Below are 9,932 nucleotides of genomic sequence, written 5' to 3'. Positions count from 1 at the left end.
AGCATAACTGTTAACAATAACCATATTTATAAGGTAGGCAGTAACCTACTTGTGTTTTTAGAATCTTATATGTAATCTGCATTTTCTTTATCCCAACTTACCTGTACAAGTATTGATATCAGGACTAAAAATCAAGTTAATTTTCAGCATAACTGTTGTTAATCTATTTTTTTGGGGGTGGGGGACTAGGGTAACTCCGCCTATGTCAAGCCCGGATAAAGGAGGAGGGCAGAGGGTTCTTTATTCTTATTGCATTAGCTATATTTTACGGACCATTCACTTGGTGTCCCACATTAAAATGTCTGATCTTCCTTTTGACAGTGTGCTTAACAATTCATAGTTGGAACTTGGAAGAGCTTCATAATAAGACTACCAATGTTTTCGGTAGCTTACCAAAAATTGAGAAGTTGTATATTGCATTAAAATTTATTCGGGTAATTTTCAGATCTCTTTACATTGTCCTTTTTAACTTGGCACAAGCATCAATGTCTAATTGTTTGTGCTCTTTGTGGCAACATGTTTCAAAGTATTTGGCTGCAGGACGTTTTCTGGAAACTCTTTCTAAACTGTTGCCTTCCTTAAAGACTCTAAATATCTCTGACATACGTTTTGATAAGTTGTCTGAGGTTTCTTGATTGCTGTGCTTAATTCGGAGTGCTCCCAACTTGTGCAAACTAGACTTCATCTTATTCTGCGTCACTACAACTTAGCAACTGTTTGTCATTTTTATAACATTTTCTCTATATTAGGCTGTGTGTTTAGTTGAAGGTAATCTCAAGAAATCTCGGATAAAAGATTCTGGAGACTGTACCCTGGATCATCTTGAAATTGTCACCTTTAGTAACTTTAGAGGTCTTAGAGCCGAGTTAGAGCTAGTCAAGTTTCTGCTTGCCCGCTCTCCATTGCTGAAAAAATGCTCATTCACTACAGTGTATTCATTAAAATAAACAATGAAATTCCTCATGCTAATAGGAAGGAGAGAATATTGGACCCCAGAGATTATGAAGCAATACACTGATAATAAACAATGAAAGTTTAGGCCTTAATTCTGGGCTGATGAGCCTTTCAGTTTGATAGTTGAAGATCATATAATGCTGAAATTCCTCATCATAATAGGAAGGAGAGAATATTGGACCCCAGAGATTTAGTTCAAGTGAATCTAATTGACTTGCTCGCTCCCACATATCGAACAATGGAGAATCCCAAGTGAAAGATTGACTAGGATTTTCTGTCATCATGTATGCCTACGTTTTCCCACTGATTAAATGCACATACTACCAACCTTTGGGCATCTCCTTCTGTTGTAAAATAAAACTAACTCAACAGCTTAGACTCTAATCTTTAAAAAAAAGGATAAAAACGTTTTAAAAAAAAAAGAAACGGGATAGACATGCCTGCTCAACATCAGATAGCATATTCAGAGAAAGTACTCAGAATCCCTAAGTTATCGCTTTATTTGTCCTATTGCATCAAATACAACTCCACACATTTGTTTTGGATCGAGACTGATGTAAACATGGACCTCGTCGTTGATTATACTTGTCTTTTTGCCAATTTTAGTATCTGCAGTCTGCACATGAATTTTGCGATCATAGCAAACATCACATAATTATGTTATCTGTTGTGATCGGTTTTTTTAATGGAGTACTCCTTAGTGGATTACTAATTGTAGTACATGTCCTGTTCTGTAATATTCTAAAAAGGAACACATTAGGGAAGATATTATACTTCCACTAAAACTTCATTTAAGGCACTTCATAGAACTTTTGCAGTTGATATTGTTCTGCAGGACATCTTTAATGAGTACAATGTGCAGTTGATCAAAAGGAACTCATTGCAGTTGCTTGCACCCCAAACTCCGATACGCTCACTTTTTCCCACACCAGCCTATTTATGCAGCTCCAGAGGTTCCAACAAACCATTAGAATCAGAGCCAACGTATCCCGTGAACAATTTTTTGACAACTGATGAATGGTTTGTGTTACAGTACCCTCATATCCCATCATACTAACCTCTTTTAATCCCACATTTGTCCATACCGCTTCTGTAAACGAATAATCAAATAGGACATGAATTGCATCTTCATTTTTTATTAGGACATTTAATATTAATTTGGACACGCTTCATAACCAGAGCTACAACAGTTGGCAAACGACCACGACATACTCGCCAACTAAAGTTAATCACCTTTCCTGGTAATTCTAATTTCCACATTTTCTTCTAAAAGATGCATGTATCCATTGATAAACACCTTGCACTGCTCTATAACAACTTTTGACAGAAAATTTACCTAATTTCTCCAAGTGCCAAAGCCACGAGTCTTTCTGGTTTCGAGTTGGAATAGGAATACTTTTGATCAACTGCACATTGTTCTCATTAAAGATGTCCTGCAGCACCTCATCATCCCAGCATTTGCTTCCAGTCTCCATTAAATTAACCACCCGTATATGTTCAAGTTTCTGAGGCATTACAGTAGTCTAATATCCATTATTATTCCACACGTTGGTCTGCTCTCCATCCCCTATCTTTCTCCTACTTTCTTGTCTTACAACCTCCTGTGCTGCAAGAATACTTCGCCACATATATGATGGGTTTGTTCCTAGTTTGGCATGCAAAAAATCACAATAAGGGAAGTATTTTGCTTTCATAATACTTGACACCAATGAAATTCTGATGATTTAGTAGCCTCCAACCTTGCTTTGCTAACATAGCAATGCTAAACTTACTTAATTCTTTAAACCCCAATCCCCCTCCCTCCTTAGCATTGCACATTTTTTCCCAGGACAACCACCTTATTCCCTTGTTCGACCCTCCATTTCCCCACCAGAAAGAGTTCATTTACTTCTGAATTCGATCACATATCTTTTGTGATATTAAAAAAAGATTTTATCCAAAAGTTTAATATTGTCTGTGCTGCAGATTTTAAAAGCACTACTTTACCTCCTCTTGAAATCGATTTATTACTCCATCCTAATAACTTAGAGCTAATACGGTCATTCAGGAATTTAAATGTATTATTCTTCCTTCGTCCAATGCGTATTGGCAACCCCATGTATTTTTCGGGTATTGAAACTTCATCTACTTGCAATATTCCACACAGCTCTCTTCTGTTTATACTCGTAGTATTTGGACTAAACACCACATCTGATTTGCCAAATTTTTTTGCTTGTCCAGATTATCTTTCGTATCTCAACAGTATGTTTTTCATAATCAATGCCTTAACTCTTACAGCTCTAAAGAAAAAATAGGAGTCATTCGCAAATAATAAATGTGACACAGGATGTGCCCCTTTAGCAATAGAGCATTCATGCAGTAACCCCATTTCTTCATGTCTACGAAATATAGAACTAAGCCATTCAGCATATAGTATGTACATATAAGGGGATATAGGATTCCCTTGTCTAATCCTCCGTTGTGGTTGCACATCACCAAAAATTTCCCCTTCTCGAATAAAAGTATAAGACACTGTAGTAACCCGAGTTTTCCATATATCAACAAACCCGAATTTCTTCATCATAGCCTCAAGATAGAGACATCAATTTTAAACTCGCTACTTATGCCAGTCTATCATATGCCTTAGAGACATCAATTTTAAACTCGCTACACCATTCTTCCCTTGTCTCTTTCTACTGATGTAGTGATTTAATTCAAAGGCAACTAATGCATTGTCCGTGAGCATACGACCTTCTACAAATGCGCTTTGCTTATCTGATATTAATATAAGCAAACATTCTTTCATTCAATTTGCCATAACTTTTGAATAATCAAAACACATTATAAACAATTAATACCCAGTGATTTGTCCCGGTGCATCGAGAATGCAGCAATTTTTACCTCCTCCCTTGTAAGTGCTTTAATCAAATTCTCGTTCTGTTTGACTGAAACTTATTGCACCACTTCACGATCAGATAGCATTTCAGACATACCTGAGCTCTTAAATAATTCTGAGAAGTACTCCACAATTATTTTCCGAATCCCCTCATTACTCTCTTGCCATTCTCCATTTAAATCCTTCAGTTTCATAATCTGGTTTTGTTTTTTTTTCTTTCAATGGCATATTTATAAAAAAATCTAGAGTTTTGGTCCCCTTCTCGAAGCCTAAACTACCTCGACCGTTGTTTCCAATACACATCCTGCATCTCTAGTACCCATAAATACCTGTCTCAGCCTCCTCATACTTCTTAATACCATACTCATCTCTTCTTGATATGAATTTCTACATCTCAGTTCTATATTTTTTAAATTTGCACCTGTAACTCCTTAATCTTAGTTCTATATTTTTTAATCTGCACCCGTAACTCCTTCGCTAAGTCTCCTACCCATTCTTCTATTTTCAAACTCACGTATGCCATTTTATCCATGATATTCGTTTCAGGATATTAGGTCCCGAAATATCATAGAAGGGGGGTTGAATACGATACTCACTAAATTAAAAAATTCTTTTGAATCTTTTACGGATAAATAATTTAGCGTTCGGTTAGTGGTTCTGTGTTCTTGAGTTGAATAATGTTTATGACATTAATGTAACGAAAACAAGATATTCGGGGAAATATATATTCATATATAAATCCTCGGGGTGTTGCTACACTCCGGTAAATAAATTAACCGGATACAATCCAAGAACAACAATGTTCTTGCTTCTACAAAGATATTATAAATTAAATCCTATACAATGATCTATCTTTTTGTATGCCTAAGGATCTAATTACCGGATAACAATTATAATGCCCCTATGAATATACAAGAGTTAAATCGGGCATTATAACGTTTCTCCGGTGAGAAGTTAAACGAATATTCAATGTGCCTTCTTTATAAATCTTTGCTGCTTGTTTTATCAGCTCTCGTTTTGGAGAAGAAGATAAACAGAACAATTGGTTGATTGATTATTATTCTGCTTCTTGAGTGTACACTTATACATCAATTGAAATATGTGGCCAAATGTTAACCACATAAATCAATTGATCAATCAATAAAGATGTTGAGAGTTAACTTGCGTCCATGGATGATTTTCACTTAGAATATTCAAGCATTCCATGTGAGTTGCGACCACAGGGAGTAAAGAAGCTCTTACTTGCGCATACATGAAGTCTATGACAAGTTTGTCTTAAAATTTATCTAAGTGGCGACCAATATCACCAAGGGGAAGCTAACTTGTGACCTATACCTTGTAGTATGGCTAGGTTGCGACCCCAAGAAGTACTAGGAGTGTTACTTGTGACCTGCATTACCAAGGGGAAGGATTTTGCCTTCGTTAATTTGCTGATTGTGCTAAGTTGCGACCTCTACACCCTTGTGTAGGCTAAGTTGCACCCAAGCTCCCCTTGGGAGTGTTAGTTACGACCCTAGCTCCCTTGGGAGTATTAGTCGCGACTACAAGAAACAACAAACATTTATGAGATAGATTCTTTTCCCATTTCTTCCCTGTTGCTCCTACTAGGTCAAAACCTACTCTGGTACTTAGATTTTGAGATATACTTCAAGGTTATTTCTCCTTCTAAGCAATAGAGTGGCTACTACTTTTGTTTTTAGAATCTCATATGTAATCTGCATTTTCTTTATCCCAACTTACATGTACAAGTATTGATATCAGGACATAAAAATCAAGTTAATTTTCAGCATAACTGTTGTTAATATATTTTTTTGGGGGGTGGGGGACTAGGGTAACTCCGCCTATGTCACTACCTGACACAGCCGGTCCCAAGCCCGGATAAAGGAGGAGGGCAGAGGGTTCTTTATTTCTTATTGCATTAGCTATATTTTACGGACAATTCACTTGGTGTCCCGGACATTAAAATGTCTGATCTTCCTTTTGACAGTGTGCTTAACAATTTCATAGTTGGAACTTGGAAGAGCTTCGTAATAAGACTACCAATGTTTTCGGTAGCTTACCAAAAATTGAGAAGTTGTATATTGCATTAAAATTTATTCGGGTAATTTTCAGATCTCTTTACATTGTCCTTTTTAACTTGGCACAATGCATCAATGTCTAATTGTTTGTGCTCTTTGTGTGCAACATGTTTCAAAGTATTTGGCTGCAGGACGTTTTCTGGAAACTCTTTCTAAACAGTTGCCTTCCCTAAAGACTCTAAATATCTCTGACACGTTTTGATAAGTTGTCTGAGGTTTCTTGTTTGCTGTGCTTAATTCGGAGTGCTCTCAACTTGTGCAAACTAAATATTGTGGTGAGTCATGCACCATCACTTCATCTTATTCTGTGTCACTACAACTTAGCTACTGTTTGTCATTTTTATAACATTTTCTCTATATTAGGCTGTGTGTTTAGTTGAAGGTAATCTCAAGAAATCTCGGATAAAAGATTCTGGAGACTGTACCCTGGATCATCTTGAAATTGTCACCTTTAGTAACTTTAGAGGTCTTAGAGCCGAGTAAGAGCTAGTCAAGTTTCTGCTTGCCCGCTCTCCATTGCTGAAAAAAATGCTCATTCACTACAGTGTATTCAGAGAAAGTACTCAGAATCACCTAGTTATCACTTTATTTGTCCTACTGCATCAAATACAACTCCACACATTTGTTTTGGATCAGAGAAAGTACTCAGAATCACCTAGTTATCACACATTTGTCGTTGATTATACTTGTCTTTGCATGGTCTGTTATTTCCTACCATTTCATGGGGCCAACTTTAGTATCTGCAGTCTGCACATGAATTTTGCGATCATAGCAAACATCACATAATTATGTTATCTGTTGTGATCATAGCAACTCCTTAGTGGATTACTAATTGTAGTACACGTCCTGTTCTGTAATATTCTAAAAAGGAACATATTAGGGAAGATATTGTACTTCCACTAAAACTTCATTTAAGGCACTTCATAGAACTTTTGCCTAAATAAAAGATGACAAATAAATATAAGGAAAATTCTCAATGGTACCCTTATTCATGTATAATGAGAGTAAATAAATCTAAACTAATTAAATTATAAAATTTGAAAATTCTTTAAAATATACAATGAGAAGGAGCTGAAATAAAATAGGAGATGATGTCATGCCCTAGAAGATCCCCCACAGTTTTCATGCCTTGAACCTTCTGATGTTTTCTTTTCTCTCTGCCAATATGTTTAAGCTGCGACAAGATCAAGTATAAAATTATATCTAAAAGTCTAGACCTGACAAACACATCAACTGTCTCAACTCTAAACTGAAGCTTATGTTAAACTTGTGCTTATTGCTGTCAAAGAAATGTGGTATCACTTGTAACCAGCTGCTGGAATTTAATTTGGTGGACTGACCGCCATTATTCAATATTGTGTCAGAAGTTTAATTGAAGTGATTATGAACTTATGAGGTGCTGACATGTTACGCGATGATCTTTAAGGTCAAAGCATTTTGTCTCTGCTGGTTCAATTGTAGTTCGTGGAAAACTATCCACAGTTCTTGCCTCAAGGAATATCCCCAAATTCTCGTCCAACCTGAATTTTGAGCTTCAGTGTACTATTACCCTGAAGTACGGAAGAAGTCTTCTGAATTTCCGTTGATTGTCTCATAACCAGCACAATCACCCTTAAGGACCAGTATCTCAACCTCTATGGCAGCTTCAAGTCCATTTTTTTACAGATAGTGAGGACTGGGGAACTGACCTTTTGCAATAACTTGGACGCAAGCATCGTGGTTCCTAAGCATTCCTTTTTCTACATGAAATGCAGGATGAAAGTGATAAAATATTTAGTACGAAGGCATATGTGCGTGAATATTTAAATTTTTTAAATTAACCTTGATTAAAAAAGTAGGATACTAGTCCACAGCAGGTATGTGATGCAGGGGATTAGCTTTCTGCAATATCTTGTTTGCCTCACTTCATGAATGGGATTATCAGGCTGCTAAAGTGATTCTCATAATATGCAAAACAATTTATATGAAATACTTGGGTTTCAAATAGCAATAGCGATATTAAGTTGTAGATAAAGTATGATCAGTGATGACAAAGTACTTCAATCAATTTGAAACTCGAAATTTTACATTTATCAAATCCCATTTCTTTAATTTATATATAGATTTAAATTTTAAATCCGAATTTTTTGAATATGAATTTAAGGTATATTTATCTGAAACCGGATACGAAATACCAAGTCCAAAACCCCATCCAAACCCGAAACCTGGAAAAATTAACTAATAACAAAAGTCAATGAAATATAATAATTGTATAACCTTAACGTGTGCTAAGGTGAACAAGTATTTTTTAGTGTTAAACCTAGTTAATGCAGTATTAATTGGGCTGATTATCAAAATATTAGTTACACTTATTTAAACACAATCGATGTTGTTCGGGTGGAATGGTTAAAGATTTCACACTAAAATTATTCTCCCTTTAGTGGTCAAGGTGGCGTGTTTGATTCAAGATGTTTGCAATATTAATATTATAAATATTTTCATATTTCTTGTTTAGATTTCAAATTTCGGGTATTTTGATATTCAATCAGAAAGAAAATTCATATTTGGGGTATACACAAATTTGATACGAAATTTTTGGAATTCATATATTCATTTTTGGTATTTTCCAGTGTTCGGATATAAATAGTTAACTGTGTTCGAATATAGACATAGGATATCTTTTTTGATATATTTATTCAATAATAATAATTGTTATTAGACTATAACAATGCTAAATTATGTTCAATTTCACTCTATTATCTGAATTTGAGCATAGAAGAAGAGCCTTATAGAAGGGCTTAAAATTGCTACATTAATTTAAGAAAAACATAAATATTTTAAATTTTATCTTCAGAATTCATGCCAACAAAACAATTTAAAAGAATAGGAAACTAACAAAATTCTCAAAACAAAGCAAAAGAGTGAATTCATATACAAATTTTACCTCTGGTTCCAACTTTACAAAATTATCCACATTTGCTAAATTCATTTTGATGCCGACTTAAAAAAATTGCCCCGATGTAAATTTAAGAGTGAATTACAGTTCATATTTTTTAAATTACTTAACATTGACCCAAAATCAATATTATGTACCAAATTTTTTCAAATTATAATTTGCATTCATGTGCTTTCGTTGCCTGAACAAGAGAGAGATACAGCTTCATCAAAAAGATGTAGGGTATCTCTTTTGATATGATTACTCGATATTAATCATTAAATATTGTTATTAGACCATAAAAATATTAAATTGTGTTCAGTTTCACCGTATTAATTGAATTTGAGTAATGAAAAATATTACTTTTAGAAGGACTTACAACTTTCGTTGCCTGAACAAGAGAGAGATACATCTTCATCAAAAAGATGTAGGGTATCTCTTTTGATATGATTACTCGATATTAATAATTAATTATTGTTATTAGACAATAAAAATGTTAAATTGTGTTCAGTTTCACCGTATTAATTGAATTTGAGTAGTGAAGAACATTACTTATAAAAGGACTTACAATTGTTGCGTTAAATTAAAAAAAATACAAAATTTTAAACTTTTCAACTTTGAAACCAATGCCAATAAAACAATTTAAAAGAATAGGAAATAAGAAAGTTCTCAAACTAAAACAAAAAAACTAAACCTAAATCAATAAAAATATTTCATCCACAAAATTTGCCTCTAATTCTAACTCTACAAAATCATCCACACATGCTAAGCTCATTTTGACGAAGACTTAACAAAATTTAACAACACCACTTTTTAGTTTACAAGTTTACAAGTTCCCCACCATACAACAACACCACTTTTTAATTTACAAGCCACCAGTTTCGCCTGTCTATATTCATCAATATGTGTAAATTGAAAGAAACGATCAACATACGAAATCCAGAGCAAGAAATTGTTTTTGTTGGCTCTAGTACTTCTGACCTCCGTATATTGTTGAAACACCATTTTTAATCTTGTCATAAATCGTCTAAACTCTTCAGTTGTCCGTGTATTAGCAGCCTCACGATCACCATCATTAGAACCTCTGATTGTGCCTCTCTCGGTCATCGTT

The 9,932-nt window shown here is 34.6% G+C and overlaps 1 protein-coding gene across 1 annotated transcript; it reads right to left on the bottom strand.

Annotated features, from left to right (window-relative positions):
• Window positions 1–2,477: 2,477 nt before the first annotated feature.
• On the bottom strand, window positions 2,478–2,838 carry LOC141702123 (putative mitochondrial protein AtMg00310). The gene is made up of 2 exons (XM_074505805.1): window positions 2,694–2,838; window positions 2,478–2,599 (listed from the first exon to the last, which is right to left on the bottom strand). Exons 1-2 carry the CDS (start codon window positions 2,836–2,838, stop codon window positions 2,478–2,480), a joined length of 267 nt encoding a protein of 88 aa, XP_074361906.1.
• Between the last annotated feature and the right edge of the window lie 7,094 nt (window positions 2,839–9,932).

The sequence above is a fragment of the Apium graveolens genome, unplaced genomic scaffold (assembly GCF_009905375.1).
Source record: "Apium graveolens cultivar Ventura unplaced genomic scaffold, ASM990537v1 ctg4683, whole genome shotgun sequence".
Lineage (NCBI taxonomy): Eukaryota > Viridiplantae > Streptophyta > Magnoliopsida > Apiales > Apiaceae > Apium > Apium graveolens.
Note: the sequence above shows the minus strand (reverse complement) of the source record. Positions and strands in the feature narration are given on the sequence as shown.

Coding starts and splice junctions, on each gene's coding strand:
- LOC141702123 (XM_074505805.1), bottom strand. CDS start 2,838: ATGAACTCTTTCTGGTGGGGAAATGGAGGGTCGAACAAGGGAATAAGG. Junction 2,600..2,693: donor TGCTATGTTAGCAAAGCAAG/GTTGGAGGCTAC, acceptor ATGCCAAACTAG/GAACAAACCCATCATATATG.